The 16,586-nt window shown below is 33.6% G+C and overlaps 3 protein-coding genes across 3 annotated transcripts; all 3 read right to left on the reverse strand.

The window, feature by feature from the left end:
• Positions 1-4,972: 4,972 nt before the first annotated feature.
• On the reverse strand, positions 4,973-6,606 carry LOC134238000 (uncharacterized). Its single transcript, XM_062720127.1, has 3 exons — positions 6,459-6,606; positions 5,598-5,795; positions 4,973-5,421 (listed from the first exon to the last, which is right to left on the reverse strand). The coding sequence occupies exons 1-3, from the start codon at positions 6,604-6,606 to the stop codon at positions 4,973-4,975; spliced, it is 795 nt and encodes a 264-aa protein (XP_062576111.1).
• Positions 6,607-13,820: 7,214 nt separating this feature from the next.
• On the reverse strand, positions 13,821-14,393 carry LOC134238001 (uncharacterized). Its single transcript, XM_062720128.1, has one exon. It carries the CDS (start codon positions 14,391-14,393, stop codon positions 13,821-13,823), a length of 573 nt encoding a protein of 190 aa, XP_062576112.1.
• A 516-nt stretch (positions 14,394-14,909) lies between these two features.
• Positions 14,910-15,404, reverse strand: LOC134238002 (uncharacterized; the record flags this gene model as incomplete). Its single annotated transcript, XM_062720129.1, has 1 exon — positions 14,910-15,404. A coding segment is annotated over one exon (495 nt), but the record flags the coding sequence as incomplete, so codon positions are not given.
• Between the last annotated feature and the right edge of the window lie 1,182 nt (positions 15,405-16,586).

A 16,586-nucleotide genomic window follows, 5' to 3' on the forward strand; every position in this document is an offset into this window, starting at 1 on the left:
AAAGTTGACAACAGACAGACAGGATAAAAAACACAATATCCCCAGGATCTTTCGATCCAGTGTGCATATAGGGTATAATCTGCAGGTTGCTTTAAATGAATGTTGATTTTTATTAACCTTTGCAGTTGATATACTGTATCTCCAACAATATGTGTATCTCCAAGAAAGGGGTTTTCACTTGCTTCATAAAGGGGTGAATTTTTGAAAACCCTTACATCGTGTACAGATCCGGGCCACCCGGATACATTGTCCGTGAACCGCAAAGTATTATCACATAGCCTAAAATGTAAAGTGAATGGATTAAATCACAGGAATCATGGAGGCAATAAACAATTTTATTAAAAACTAATTTTATGTTCATCTGTAAAATAACCTAATAGTCCTGTTTCCTGTTCAGATAAGCCATGGGATGGTATTTTTCTTGTTGAGCTCTTATCTGTATGTGAAATCCGGCGAGAACCCCAAAACTCGAGGAAATACCCATGATCATCTGCCCCAGCTCCTTTAACGATATGAATTCCAGTGTTATCATTTTACTGAATAATTAAAAAAAAAAACCTGGAGGAGAACTTTAATAGTGAAAGCTTATAAATGAGCACCTATTACTACACACACAAAAATGCACTAACCAGTAGATCACTTTATTTTTTCTACAGACAGGGATTGTAGAGCTGTACAAGTCCGCATGAAGCACATTACATATTCTTCTTCAAAACAATGCAATATCTTTGTTCGCGTGCAAATTTTCGGAAACGGAGAGTTCAGATAATTAATTATTATGAGGCATTTTTTATGATTTCTTATTTAGAAAAATCAAAGGTGAATTAAAATGTATACTTATTCTTGTCATAGATATCATAAACATTAAACAATGAATAATTATTAAATATACACATGTATTGTCATCTCATTGTAGTGATGCCCTACCTTCAGGGGTCATGATTCAAACAAACTTAGATCTGCACTACCCGAGGATGCTTCCATATAAATAGGTGTCAGGTCGTTTCTCTCTAAAACTTTTTCTCTCCCAGATTATTTCTCATGGCTTTGCTGATTTTAAGAAGATTTTTAACGAATTTTCCTATATATTTCTATAGATAACTTTGATCGTTCATTGTGTATCCACCCTGCCCCCGGGTCATGATTTGAACAAACTTGAATCTACACTACCTGAGGATGCTTTCATATAAATATGAAGAACTTTGGGTTTGGTATTCTTGAGAAAAAGACTTTTAAAGATTTTTCCTATATATTACTATGTAAAACTTGGTATAATTAATTATTAATATATATTTATTGTATCTATGCATCGCAAGATTAACAATTTATGTTGATAACCACACATTTGTACCTCCCCCCCCCCCCCTCCCACTTTGCCATTCCCGTAATACTTTTCCGATATACCATACTATAGAAAACAGTAACTTTATGCTTATGTCCATTAAAAAATAACTTCCAATTACCATGATAACCCCTATTTTTTGAGGTTGGGGTGGGGATAGGGGGATTAACAATGATTTTTTTAAATTAATATTTCCAATGGGTCATTATCTTTTTTAAGCATGCATGTTTCAGCCATCCGTATTTAAGGGGGTCTCTATTGGTTTCATAAACTTGGTCATTGGCCACTTTCTAATACCGTGTCACAAACACTATCCACCTTGAAACCCGTAGTACTAATTATTACAGAGACGAAGCATCGATTTTGAAAGTGGGTGGGGGGAGGGGGGGGGGGGAGGGCAGACAAAAATATTATTTCAAACCTGAAAATTTGTTCAAACCCGAAAACCCTATTTCGGGGCGTGAAAGGGGGCGGAGGGGGGGATCGAACTTCATTTAGTACCTAATTTCTTTTAATACACTACTACTTAAACTTCTTTGACTATACTGCACCACTGTACCAAAACGTGGGGGGGGGGGGGGGGGCTTGGCAACCGACCTTTCGATCAATATTTTCAATAGTAAAAAAATTATGTTTGGAAAAAAGGGGGGATGTATGTACTGTTAATCTATTTTAAGTTTACTATCATGTCAACAACCCTGTATCCAAAGAAGAAAACACGAAATATGTATATTCTTTATATAAATCTCTTATGACATTTAAGAAGTTATTATAAATTAATTTAGCATATCTTGCAGCCCAAAATCTAATATTTCTTCAAATTTCGCTTTGATAATATATAACACTTTTTCTTGCGTTGTAATTAGATCAAATAACCTCCTCGGTATTAAAATACTCAACGATAGTACAAATCAATAAAGGGGAGTAATTGAATCTTAAACCGCCTTTTGATTGGTTATTTTGGATCTTGAATCTCGAAACTCGAATTTCGAATTTCGAATCTCGTATTTCGAATCTCAAATCTCGAATGAGCCTTCTGGGCTTTCGTATTCCTGGACCTTATCTCTAATTGTCTCCATAACGGAACTTTACTCATATTGAGTTAATTCTGATTATGTTTCAACTATCAAACTGATCAACTAAACACATTGGTTGCACAAGTGGCAATTATATCTCTATATTTGCATTCTGCCTGTTTTCTCTCACTATGAACCTGCCGTCTTCAATTGCAGGCTATAGACGCAACTTCTTCTGCTATAAGTGCAATTCCCTTTTCACACTCGCACAATAGAGGAGAACTGCCATATTTGAATTTTTGTTTTTATAATTTCGCATATTTTTGCAAAGAATGAAAACTCTTCTATTTTTTACATGATGAGCGCTAGTCAGCAGAGCAATTGCGATTCATAACGCCATGTTCACTGTGAATAACGTTGTTAATTTCTTTAAAAAAAAAACGGTTAAAAGGTTACTTTTATATACTATATTTGGTAAAATTAACTCGAAAAGTAGTCAAAAGATATCTCATACAGGTATCTGTACCTATTATGGCGCAGTGGTTAAAGTAGTCCGAAACATCTGACGTTTTCCAGCGAAAACTGGAAAATTTGCCGCCTCAAACTGAAATTGATTTTCGATACTTGCTAACAGAATTAAATACCGACGTCAGAATTTATCAATAGCACAATGCTAATAGTACTCTCCAATATCGATGAAAAGAACATATCTCTCCACATTTCGTTACAGGACTTGCATGATTTTAAAATACACAAAATGAAGACAAATCTCGACGGTCTGATTAAATCTTTTCTTCAGACTATATATGTTATAAATAAACCATGAAACAGTGTTGGTGACCACTGAAAGTATTATACTATTGATAACTTGTTAGTTTGACATTTAAGGACAGATTTTACAAACAAATTTTTTTTTAAATAAAAAAAAATGAAGGTAACAACTTAGGCCATGTTTAAATGAGTAAAATGAATAACTTTCACCGTGTAGTTTTTAGTTTTTAATTCTATTTTCAAAACTAGAAGTCTCTGATGAGACTGTAGCTCAACTGATCTGTGCATATATCAAGGAAAGGTAGCTAGCACTATGATTTGAAATTTTGCAACAGTGTAGTCTACTTGTGTGCCGAGTTATATTGAAATCAGACCAAAACCGTAGGAGAAGTAGCGTTTTTTCATGAATTTCACAGAAATTTATATTTTTAGTAACCATGGCAACACCATTTATCGAAATCAAAAACCGATGCACTTTATTATGTATCTTAGTGTAGTCTACTTGTGTGCCAAGTCATATTGAAATCAGATAAAAAATGTACTAGGATTAGCGTTTTAAAGAAATTTCACAGAAATTTCTATATTTAGTAACCAAAGTAACACCGCTCATTTAAATCATAAATCAATGCACTAAATGATGTATCCTAGTGTATTCTACTTGTGTGCCAAGTTATATTGAAATCAGACCCAAACAGCTAGACGGTCGGACGACGGACACCTTACTATCGCATAAGCTCTTCAGGTCTCTGACCAGTAAAGCTAAAAATTGAATTTGAAGTGAAAATATTTGTAAAGATGAATAAGGATGGTTTCATAAGGGCAGACGTTTGAACATCACAGAAGTTTTACAATTTTTATATATTCTAGAAATTTATTACTTGGATCATTTGCAATGAAATTAGGCCAAAAAATATATAGCAATCCATGCATCAAGTTTTTGTTTGTACATGTATCATCTGTCCTTAATTCGGTTTGCAAGTATCATCAACCCCAGTTTTCGTAATGGCGCCGGTTCTGACGTTTTCCTGGCACGTAAAATATCAAAACCGTTTTAAAGTCTGGAATACGTCAGATATTTCAGACCATGGTTAAAATCGCTAAGTAAGGGGTTTTTCCTTATAGCGCGCGTTCAAATCCACTGCGGAATGTGTAAATGCTCTTTTGGGTGAGTCTTGGAAAATGAGGCCCCAGTTTGGCTTGCACAAAAAAGAAATTTTAAACTTCTCAAAGGCCATAATTAAGTCCCGAGTACAGGGTGAAGTTTGCAGCGTTCAAGTAGCAATTTTCAAAGAGACCAATACACCACTCTACTAGGTAACTATTTTTCCCCCTTTTTGATCAGTAGAATTGATATTAAAAGTATAGTGAGACATTTCTTTTTAATTTCAATAGCAGTCGCAACATTTTTCATAAATCACTTTTACTTTCAGACATTTTATTTCCTTCACATGTCTTTTATATCATTTTGAGCAATTAAGTTACAAGTATGTGTATATTAAACAATGAAAGAAAAAGTAGATATTTTTTGGTAATGTGTTTGATATCCAACTCCAAGGAATTTTTTTAATTTTTTTTTTATTTTGCTTTTTTTCTTAATTATGCGGCTAAGAGGCACATTACTATCAAAAAGTGCTCACATGAATTAATGATATTGGAATTAGAAGGAATAGAAGCGTGCAACACTCAACAGGTTGCCTTCTTTAGATGAAAAATAAATATTGTGTTTCTTTCTTTATAAAGTTTGATCCTTTAGATAACCTGATCCAATTCATTGCAAATATTTGATTTTCTTCACTTGTCTCTTACTTTCCTGAGCAACAAACAGATTGTCTTTTGTATCTATTCACAGTCCTATTGCTTTAATCAGTCCACGTTCTATGAAACGGAGAAAATGTCCATTTTGGTCTATGATGTGAATACAGTGGTTTCTAAGATCAGCTGTAAGAATGTGACTCTGACTGTCTGTGGTAATTCCTTGTGAATCCATTGGTCTGTTCATTGGCGCAGGAAATATTCCATTGTACCTGAATCTCAGTTTCCCGGCCTGATTGACCACCACTACTTCCTTAGCTCCATTATCAGACACGCAGATATCCAGATTGTTGTTTTCAGTAATAAATCTAGAACAATGATATTCAGGAAAATAGAGAGGAGAATAGAGAGGTTTACCTTTAGCATCAAACTGAACGGTTTGTTTCTCTGTGGAGCCAGAGTATCGGACAACTTTTGACTGTTCAAGATCATCACTGATCATGATTACCGGGAGGTCACCAGAGGAGGTACTACAGAAACCTAGAGGTATCCAGTTTTGTAGTCTGATCAACTCTTCTAATCTTTTCTTTTTTCACAATTTTCACAGTTTTATCATAATCAGTATAAACTAAATCTCCATTTATTTTCAATGCTATATCCGATGGAAATAGCCCTGGCTTGGCTGTGATTGACTTGAGTAGTGATCCATGATTGACGTTCAAGAGTTTTTTTGTTCATGTTATCCCCGCTTGTCCAAATTTCATCATCATTCTGGCAGGCCACATAGTAAAGCAAGCTATACCCAGTGTTTATGGTGGTGACAGCCTCTGGCTCATCAAGCAGCTGTTTGACAGGAGGAGAGGATCCAGCTTTTGGTGATTTCTGCGTTGTCTTCATGTTGTAACCATGTTCATCTGAAGTGAGGGGACTTGATGATAAGTCTCCTAACAGTCTGCGCAGTTTTTCTCCTTGGATTCTGGATTGTGAGAATTTTGGTAGGGATGGAATAATTTTTTCTGGTAGATTTTTATATTTTTTTTAAATTAACAGACGCAAATTTCAAAATATTTAAAATTTCATTAGAGTCTTTTACAGTATTAAATGAATGGATTTCATCATTGATGTCAGACATTGTCTTGTTTATTTCATCCAGATGTTTCTGTAGAGTCTGTAACTGTGTGTTTTTCATCTCTTCAACTTCAAGTTTCCTGACAAGTTTGTCAATTTCTCTGTGCCAGTTCTCTCCATGTTTTGTTATGGTTGTTGAGAGATCTCCATATTCCTTTTCTAACTGACTCATTCTGTTTTGTACATCAGAGGCAATGTCCTGGTAGGTTGGATAAATTGTTTCATTCAATTCAGCTTGTTCTTTGATGATTTTTTCTTTTTTTCTTCTCTAAAACTTGTAAGATTTTTAATAAATTATGACCTAAATGTTGATCTGATGCAATGCAGGTGTCACACACAGGAATGTCACATTGAAAACAGTTCATTTCGCATCGTTCTTTGACATGAGATTTGCATGCGGGGTAGAGTGGGGTAGATTTTCTAAGAGTATATTTAACAATACAGTGTACCATGCTTTTGGGATTCATCTGAAATCATGTGCTCCCCTACACAGGCCTTACACAGGTTGACGAGACATGTATCACAGTGCATTTGTACCACAGCAGTCTCACACAGGTCACATCGCATCACGTCCTGGACACAGGTACGGGGCTCCATAATCAAAGGAGAACTAGTATGAAAAAAAAACATTTGTTATGATTATTATATCCTTAGAGCAGTTAAAAGAAATAAACAAATTGAATTACTTGTATTCAAATTTTAAGTAAGCAAAGGTTTTGCAGGAACAGGAACACACACAAGAATGTGTTCGTGGAAACCCTAACAAAAATACTATAGTTAGATATAGTTTACTAAAGCTAACTATATTGAACACTTTGATACTATGAAAACTTTGATTTACTACATGTATAGTTAACACTTTGACGGTTTTATTCAAATCATGACTCTGGGGTGTAGTATGAGTCTGCATCTTTAACAAGAGGCCCATGGGCCACATTGCTCACCAGAGAAGCTTTGACCATTCTGTTCTTTACCAGATTTCCCCCTTGTAATACATAATGCATCCCCACCCTACCCCACTGATCATAATTAAGACATTTTGAAATCTTCACTACCCCAGCTTTTCTGGCCCAGTGGTTCTTGAGAAGAAGATTTTCAAAGATTTTTCCTATATATCTCTATGTAAAATTTTGATTCCCCATTGTGCCCCCCCCCTTCCCCGGGGGGTCATTATTTGAACAATCTAGAATCTACACTACCAAAGAATGCTTCCACATAAGTTTCAACTTTTCTGGCCCAGTGTTTCTTGAGAAGAAGATTTTCAAAGATTTTTCCTATATATCTCTATGTAAAACTTTGATTTCCCATTGTGGCCCCACCCTTCCCCGGAGGGTCATGATTTCAAAAATCTAGAATCTACACTACCCAAGAATGCTTCCACATAAGTTTCTACTTTTCTGGCTCGATGGTCCTTGAGAATAAGATTTTCAAAGATTTTTCCTATATATTTCTATTTAAAACTTTGATTCCCAATTCCGGCCCCGCCCTTCCCCTGGGATTCATGATTTTTACAATTTAAAATCTACACTACCCCAAAAATGTTTCCACATAAGTTTCAGCTTTTTTGGCCCAGTGGTTCTTGAGAAGAAGATTTTTTAATGACCCAACCCTATTTTTGTCTTTTCTTGATTATCTCCTCTTGTGAGGGGACTTGGACCTTTGTTTTTACAATTTTAAATTTCCCTTTACCCAAGGATGCTTCGTACCAAGTTTGGTCAAGATCAAGTGGCAGATCAAAAAGTAAAATAAGAGGTGCACAATAGCATTATGTAATAAAGAGCAAATGTTTGTGAAAGATTTAATGATATAGGAGGAATTGCGGTTAAAAGATAGGTACCTTTCAATATATTTATTATGACAGTGTCGGTGTTTTGCTATGGGAAACCCAAAATATGTTTCTGATTAAAAAGTTAAATAAGAGGTGCACACCATGTAATAAAGATTCTGTGAAAGTCACATTCGGGATTTAAATTATTTCAAAGTACACAAAGCATAATTTCTTTGAAGAAAATTTCTTCATGTGTCAAATAAAAAGGAAATGATACTCATGCAGTAAACAATTTTTACTCATGAAGATAAATTTCCAAGTAAAATACTTAAAATAATATTTAAACAAATTATTTTTCATGTTGTTTTATTAAAAATAAACAATCAAATAATAAAGCTTTCCTGATTACCTGATTCTAATGTCTGTATGTCTATCCTGTTCATCCTGTCCACTTCTTTAATATTATATAATTAAGGATGTACAACACACCTATCCCAAAAAATTCCTGTGGTTTAATTTTCGTCATTTTTGTATATTTAGGACATGACTATATCTTCTGCAAATGTGCACATTTTGGACAAAATCGTTCGAGTGGATTTTGGACAGGAACTTCTAAAAGTTACCCCCCTTTAGTTGTTTACAAGGAGAGGAAATTTTTCATTAATGAATTACTTAAACCTTGATTTTCAAAAAAGCCGGGTAAGATATAAATGTCAAATTTCATTGACTTATTCCTTTAACCATTTAACAATAAAACATAGTCATCTTTTTTATATACATATCACCAAAACAATTTTTAAAGACTTTAAACTGAAAAACTATGAATTATCTAAGCCTTGAAAATTGTGTAATTTTCAAATTCAAAACTTTTTTGTGAAAAAAAACCTGTCGTTTAATTTTGGTAAAAAAATTTCTCTAGGTAGCTGATAGTAAAAATAATCTTCATAATTTTTTGGATAATTTTTGTACGACCAGTTTTGATTTAATAGCGGAAAATTAACCCCTCCGGGCCTCCCCCTTTTTCAAGAAATCACGTTTCCGCGAGTCTTTCAGACGGGGGTCGATCAATTTGCTAGGAATCTACAAATACACATTTTTAAAAAATCAAATTGGAATATTGCTTTTGCTTCAAAAATATATTAACTTACAAATTTAAAAGTACTCATATGTAAAGCGTATTTAAATGTAGATTTTCAGGCAATTTTTGATACCCCTACCACCCCCACCCCTGGCCCTTCCCTTTTTGCGTCGATATACTAGTATTTCGTCATTTGAATCCCGAAGGTATGCATTAGTTTTAATATTCATGAATGCAGAATAAATATTGACTACTGTTTTTATATGTATCAGGAAAAAATTACTGAAGGATTTTAGTGTTTAGTCCATATATACATGTATGCGTTATGCATTCCATATCACATGAAACCTGGATACGAATTTAAGTTATGTTAAACTTGAATAATATGTTGATTTTTAATTTGATTTCTTTAATTTTATTTATTTAAAAAATGGTGTATGTTCAACTCTCCTGTGATATAAATGGAACAATTGTAGTTTCTTTCATGTCATTATTTCTCAAACGAGACAGTATCACAGTTATGTGGCCGTGGGGATACATCGACATTTGCATAGATGTACACCCCTCACGCATTCTTTCAATGTCGTTGCTTGTAAAGTTAAAATGAAAATTCCGTATTCGTCCACATTAACTTCAAAATATCAAACATTAAACTCTTCATCTATTTCAATTTATATCAAATCGCACATTGATATTTTTAAAAATCTTATAGGCTACGGTTTGTTTTGATTCGAGGAAATGCAAACCGACATGTGTGAGTTACAGAAAGTCAAACGATTTGCTGCAATAAGATATTCATAAATGCAGATAATTTCAGTACTAGTGAACAATTCTTTTCAATTATATACGTACATTGTGTATATGAGGTCTATAGTATTCAATTCTCGGATTTATCAGGTCTTGCTGTAAATGTAAAAATCTGATTCTGTGGAAAACCGTGAATAAAGGGAGGAAAATAAACATCTCCTAGATTTTCAGAGTTGTTCCTCTTTGATCAGTAAGGGTCTGAGCAAACTTCCGCCAGAGTTCGTTCTCTGTGTGCCGAGACGCAGAGGACTATGGGTAGTATGGGGTCTGAGAACAACATCGATTTTACATTGTAAAAGTCATAGATTTCCTTGTACAGAGTTTATTTTGGTTCCTCTGTAATTTTAAGGAGCCTCTCAAAAAAAATTTCTATTTTACTGTCATTAACGAATGTGCTCAGCCATGTAACATTAATATATACGTCTTGTTTTTTTTTAACCCAATTGAAACTCCCTCTGCAAAACTTTTGAAATTAATAATATTATAAATACCCTATGATATAGAAGGGGTAATACCAGACTAAATTTCAAACATTATTTTAAGTATTCTTTTCCCGATTTATGATATGAAATGAAAAGACACGTCTTGAAAATTTTAATAAATCTTTCTTTGCTTAAAAAATCTGTGTTTAGATGAATTAAAAGGACTTTCAAAAGGGAATAAAGTTGCTTAAATAGAGATGATAAAATGATAACGGATAAAGGGGGAAAGAGAACATCATATCCAAAATTACGCAATTCTTAAAATAAATATCATTTTTTATTTGACTTCCAAGCTACGCGAGAGAATATTATATTCACAACACTATGAAGAGAAAAAAAGAAACTTCATCAGTTCAAATAATGTACATTGTAAGAAGATAAACAGAGAAACCAACAAAAATAGAAAGAAATTATTTCGATTAGAAAGACGTGTGAGTGCAAGATTACACTGAAGGTATGGCAGAAAAGTTGAAGTCGTCAAGTATACCAAACTCAAAGGCAAACTGAAAACTTACAAAAATTAATTTATTTCTTTAGGAATAAAATAAAATTGAAATATGCCCTGCATATATGTGAAAACTGTGTCTACAGTCTGCAGCACTTGCAAACACGAGGATCTTTTTGAATAAGGTCGATTAACATCATGATAGAAAAAACATTGTGACTGACATCTGGAAACTTTAATGCAAATATTTCTTACAATTGACGAGAAAAAAATATTTGTTAGAATTAGCAGAACTAGTGGATGAAATCTCGATCGAATTCATAAAATAAAACTCTTGTGTAACTATATTTAGTGTAAGATAAATAATATGTGTATTTGTTAGTAACTTATACCTTCTGTATTATAGCAGGTGTTTGTTCTAAAGGGCGGGAAAAGTGTTCCTATCATTACAGGCGTCATCAGCATGCCTGTCAGCGAGGGATTGGTGGTAGTCTGAGGTCAACAAGATCAACAGAGGTCAACAAATGTCATACATCTCCACCCACACTAGTACTAAGCTTATTTTCTTTTCTAATGCCTACAGAAAACAATTTGCGGGCTTCATTATTTTTCCACGGTTGAAAACTTAACATTAAAAGAGCTAGGTTCAGTTTATGCATAATATGGCGCTGTCCTTGTATCAGTTTTCACCCTCGTTCCCATTTCATGTATCAAAATAAACTAGACACTTAGTGCTTTTATTTCCCATAATAAAATTTCTTTTTGAGGATCCAGATACTAGTATTGGAAAACAGGCTTTGAGAAATTGCAATGTTCTTTAACTTTGCAGAAAACATGCGTATTTGACTACCTTCAGCAAAGAATTAAAATATGAGCATAGACCACGATCCAAAAAATAAACATGTTTTTTGATCTTCAGAAACAGCTTTCTAGTGTTCATCACTTGGTATTTAGCATTTGCGTTTATGTGTCAAGCTTTAGGTTTATTGTTATATTGACTGTGTTCTGACAATGTATGGTCTAATTTTAACAGGATTGTTATTATTCTTGAAGCTGAATAATTTCTACAAGACTTTTGTTTGGGTCTCTCAACAAGTTTTATCCTTTGTCCTCAATCTTGGAGTTTAACTTTCTTTTTGAAAACACTTGTGCTAGAACTGGGCCTTCTGACAAACCCATTCCTTAAATTTTCCAACGTTTTTGGCCCCATAAACTTGACTTTAGATTTTGGTCTACTTTTGGTAAAGCTGCCATATGTACATCACACGTATCTTAAAGAGTTTACCTTGTGTCAATATTAAGGGAAATGTGTTTCGTTAAGGTCACTAAGTTTTAAAATTATTTTATATTCACGTTTCCAAAAGCAAAAGTATTTTTTTATTTGATATCTTGTGTTGGAATACAATGTCTGATATCCATTGTATAGATATGTAAAAGTGGCAACAGTAATATTTGAGATAAAACCCCAAGACCCCAATAGAAACCTACACTGTTATTTCTTATTGATACATAACCGCTAGGTTTTTCCCTCCATTTTTACATTTTTGACTTCGAGAAATATTTCTCTTGCCGACATTCCTTGACGGCCACAATATGTTTAAACTTATACATGCACACACTCCTATGTTTTTCATGGCCTATTTGATATTTATAATAAACCTCACAGTAAATTTTATAGTAATAATGTTTATAATTACTGTATACAGGGTTATTTTCGCCCCGTGTTTTTTTTTCGCCCTTTCATATTTGGAAACAACTTTGCCCCGTTTTAAATTCGGACAGAATGATTTTTTGTTAAGACATAATACTGTTTACTTTGAATTTGTCCCGTTTAAAATTCGACTTTTGCTGACGAAGGGGGCAAAAACAACCCAGGGGCGAAATTTTCCCTATATACAGTAAATCCATGGTTACATATTTCCATATTTTCGGAAACTTAACGTTTAAAACTAATTAAAAAGTCCTTTCAGATATTCCGTTTGGTAAATTTTACAGAAATGAAAATGCACATTCGTGAAATGTTCACATCCCAGGTACACATGTAGCTCATACCTGCAGCAATGAAAGGAAAATTGGTGTTATCCCTGTAGGGGGCCGACTGGGGTTTTCATTGCGCAATATTTCGCATATCAGAGTAAAATGAAGCGTTTTCACTGTTTTAAATCAACTCTTTCACTAAATTAATAAAATTAAACAAAATTAAGAGATTACAGATTTTAAAAATGTACAATTCTATATTGCTGAATTTTTAACCGACTTTGCAACTGATAGGTAAGTTGACGTCGTTACATGTAAAGTGTGTTTTTTTAAGAAATAAGGTATCATTTTTTGAGTTTTATTGAGATGTAAAACGGGTTGGTCACGTGATCAAATCTCATAAAGCCCGAAGGGCTTTATGGAAGATTTGATCATGTGCCAACCCGTTTTACATCTCAATAAAACTCAAAAAATGATACCTTATTACTTATATTTACATTTGTGACTTACTCATACTTTATATTTGCCTGATTTTTACTTTTAACGTGTGAGATGCCTTAATTTTTCAAACCCAACGGCATGTATGTAATCCACTAAACGCGCGTCGACCCTTTATGACGTCACAGAGAAATTACGTCGAACGTTTATCCAAACGCACATCTATGACCTCTTGACCCCATACCTGTATTTACACAGTTATAAAAACGCTTGCCTTTAGTAGTGCTATATAAAGGAAAACATTTGCAAATGTAAATATAACGTTATGACAAACTGAACTTCTTAAAGAAAGGGGGAGTAAAAATGTTAAAATTTGATAATCTCTCCATTATTCCTTTTATTTTTTTTTTTATATACATGTAAATCCTTTGTGCCCATCATATGTTGTAGTGCTCTTTAAAAACAAGAAAAATTCGTTAATTTTTGGCATTTTGAGATAAAAAAAAAATGTTTAGTGAGAAGACGGTAGAATTTTGTGTTTCTTAAACATATAATATTAATAATATATGAATTTATAAAGCGCTAAATATTAATAATTTAACTCTAAAGCGCTGTACAATAAAACGCAAGTAAACATAATTTAAAAGCTATGAAAACATATATAAAATATTAACCCATACTCATATATGTGCTCGGAATTATAACATTAAAATACTACAAATTACATAAAAAATACAATTACACCATCAATAAAACTCAATAAAAGAACATCATTTGTGATTTATGATTTGCTGCTAAAAATTGAGCACCTAAAATTTAAAAATCTATTCTATGAAAATGCGTCTTTAATTGTCTTTTGAAAATATCCAGGGACTGGGCCTGCTTTATATCATTAGGAAGGTCGTTCCACAAAAATGCTGCTGCCCAACCAAGTCGACGTTCACCATATGTCTTCGTCGTAATCTTAGGATCAACTAACCGTGATGTTGACTCAGATCGCAGTGATCTGGTAGGCTTGTATTCCATTATAAGATCTTTGATATACGATGGAGCCAACCCGTGTAAGGATTGGTAGACATATGTCAAGATTTTATATTGTGGACGAAAAGAAACAGGTAGCCAATGAAGATCAGCTAGGATAGGTGTAATATGCTCCCGTTTCGATGATCTTGTAACTAAACGAGCTGCCGTGTTCTGGACTTTTTGAATCCGGTCTAGTAAGGCCTTTGACACTCCATATAGAAGGCAGTTCCCATAGTCCAGCCTGGCAGTGATAACGGCATTCACCATGGTCTTGCAGGCTTCTTTTGTAAGAAAGCGCCGTATTCGTCCAATATTGCTTATTTGAAAATGGCATGACTTGACGACCGAGGATACCTGTTTTTCCATAGTAAGGTGTTGATCGAAAAATGCACCTAGATTTTTTACGCATGGCACACTTTCAATGATATTATCACCAACTTTTAATAAACAATATAGTTTTACGCATCATACAGCTTAGTATGAACAAAAAGTCTATTGTAGTATTTTTATAATGTGCTTTAAAGTGCTAAAAATTGTGACTTACTTGCATAACCCTATAGTAAATGTACCTGCGATCCTTTAAAAATACATTGACGGTAGATTTCCCCTAAACTTTGCAAAAAAAAAAACATTAAGAGTTTCGCTATTGTAGTCTTCACAAAATATAACCCCAGTCGGCCCCCTTAAGTTAAATGTTAACTGTATGGTAAAAAATGTCTTTTATTATTGACATATTTTCAATATCAATACGTCACTTATTCATTGCAAATATTTTATTTTCTTCATTTGCCCTTTAAAGTTTTGAGCAACAAACAGATAGTCATTAGTATCTGTACACAGTCCTATTGGGTTATTTAGTCCACAGTCTATGTAACGAAGGAACTATCCATCCTGGTCTATGATGTGGACACAGCTTTTGTTATTATCAGCTGTAAGGATGTGACTCTGACTATCTGTGGTGATTCCTTGTGGATGGAATGCTCCGTTCTTCAGAGAAGGAGTATGCCCCGTGTATCGGCATCTCAGTTTCCCGGCCTGATTGACCATCACCACTGCTCTAGATCCTCTGTCAGAAACACATATATCTAGGTTTTTGTTTTCAGTAATATGAATGCATCTAGGTGAGTAAATAGGTTTACCTTTATCATCAAACTGAATGCTTTGTTTCTCTGTGGAGCCAGAATAACGGACAAGTTTTGCTTGTGTGTAATCATTACTGTCCATGATAACCAGGAGGTCACCAGAAGAGGTACTATATACACTGCGAGGTTTCCAGCTCTGTAGTCTGATCACCTCCTCTATCCTCTCATTCTTGATAATTTTCACAATTTTGTCATATCCTGGACACTGGTACGGGAGTCCATGATCAAAGTAAACCTAGTATGGAAAAGGCATTTGTTAAATATTCTTACTGCATATTCATAACATCATAATCATATCAAATGCCTGACTTCATTACTTTAAATCCGTCCGGCTGTATAAAATCATCACAAATGCTTTTTCGAAAGCAGGGGACAACAAGAATGTTGACAAACAGATAAAAATATTGATAGTATGCTAATCTTTTATTATTTTTTCCTTGGAAGTCAAAATGCTTCTTTAATGCTGAATTACAATGTAAAATAAATGTATTTGTTCCTCAATGGTTCTACCAATAAATTTGACATGTATTTGGATATCTTAAAAATCATCACAACGTAGAATAGGAAAATATAAATACTAAGAAATTTGACAATTGTATATATGTATGAAAAACCTTCAGCAATGAAACAAACCTTATAGGGAAATTTCGGTTGTAAGACATGTTTTGAAATAAGTCGTGTTAGTTAAAAAAAAAACCTTTTGAAATGAATCCAGAATGCTCAAAATATACCGGTTTATGTTTGTAAAATACTGAGATAATTTTTGCTGAAATATAAATGCCAGACAGCACTTTTTCTATTTATAACCTTGTCCTTGTTTGTATGTATCCAAGAGTCTTAAGAATTCTCATAAGTATATTGTATGATTAGTACAATACATGTTCAGAATATTATTCTTTGAACAAATCTTGTCCATTATGTACAATTTTATACAAATGTAGCAAATAAAATTTCCATGATTGTAACCTGCAGATTTTAATGGCGACCGTCATGTTGCCCAAACACAGCCTGTCTGAACAAAACCTGTCTCTATGTAAAGAGATCACATGACCCTACCTGTGTTATCTACATGTCAGATATTTTACTTCCTGGTCTGTGTGCTAAGAGGATTTAAATCTAGCAGTCCTTCTTTTTTTACTTGACCGAAACTCTTGCATATAAATCACTAATTATTACCAATAGAATGCATTAAAGGGGCACAGTTTCAGCTAAAAAATTTCAAATTTATTTTTCCATTTTTCCAAATATTTAACAAAGGTCTTTCTAATGATCATTAAAAATCTGATCTTCAGTTGTCGAGATACAAACAGATTAAGAGCTCTTAATTTTTGTTACGTAAACAGGGTTTACATAGATTAATATACTAATATGTGTTACTTCAAAGCAGATAATTGAAAAAAGAAGTTAATTCTAAATG

The sequence above is a fragment of the Saccostrea cucullata genome, unplaced genomic scaffold, assembly GCF_032062105.1.
Source record: "Saccostrea cucullata isolate Sc308-1 unplaced genomic scaffold, CSIRO_AGI_Scuc_v1 ctg3265, whole genome shotgun sequence".
Lineage (NCBI taxonomy): Eukaryota > Metazoa > Mollusca > Bivalvia > Ostreida > Ostreidae > Saccostrea > Saccostrea cuccullata.

Coding starts and splice junctions, on each gene's coding strand:
- LOC134238000 (XM_062720127.1), bottom strand. CDS start 6,606: ATGGAGCCCCGTACCTGTGTCCAGGACGTGATGCGATGTGACCTGTGT. Junction 5,796..6,458: donor AGATGAATCCCAAAAGCATG/GTACACTGTATT, acceptor CCCTCACTTCAG/ATGAACATGGTTACAACATG. Junction 5,422..5,597: donor GAACAAAAAAACTCTTGAAC/GTCAATCATGGA, acceptor GGATACCTCTAG/GTTTCTGTAGTACCTCCTCT.
- LOC134238001 (XM_062720128.1), bottom strand. CDS start 14,393: ATGGAAAAACAGGTATCCTCGGTCGTCAAGTCATGCCATTTTCAAATA.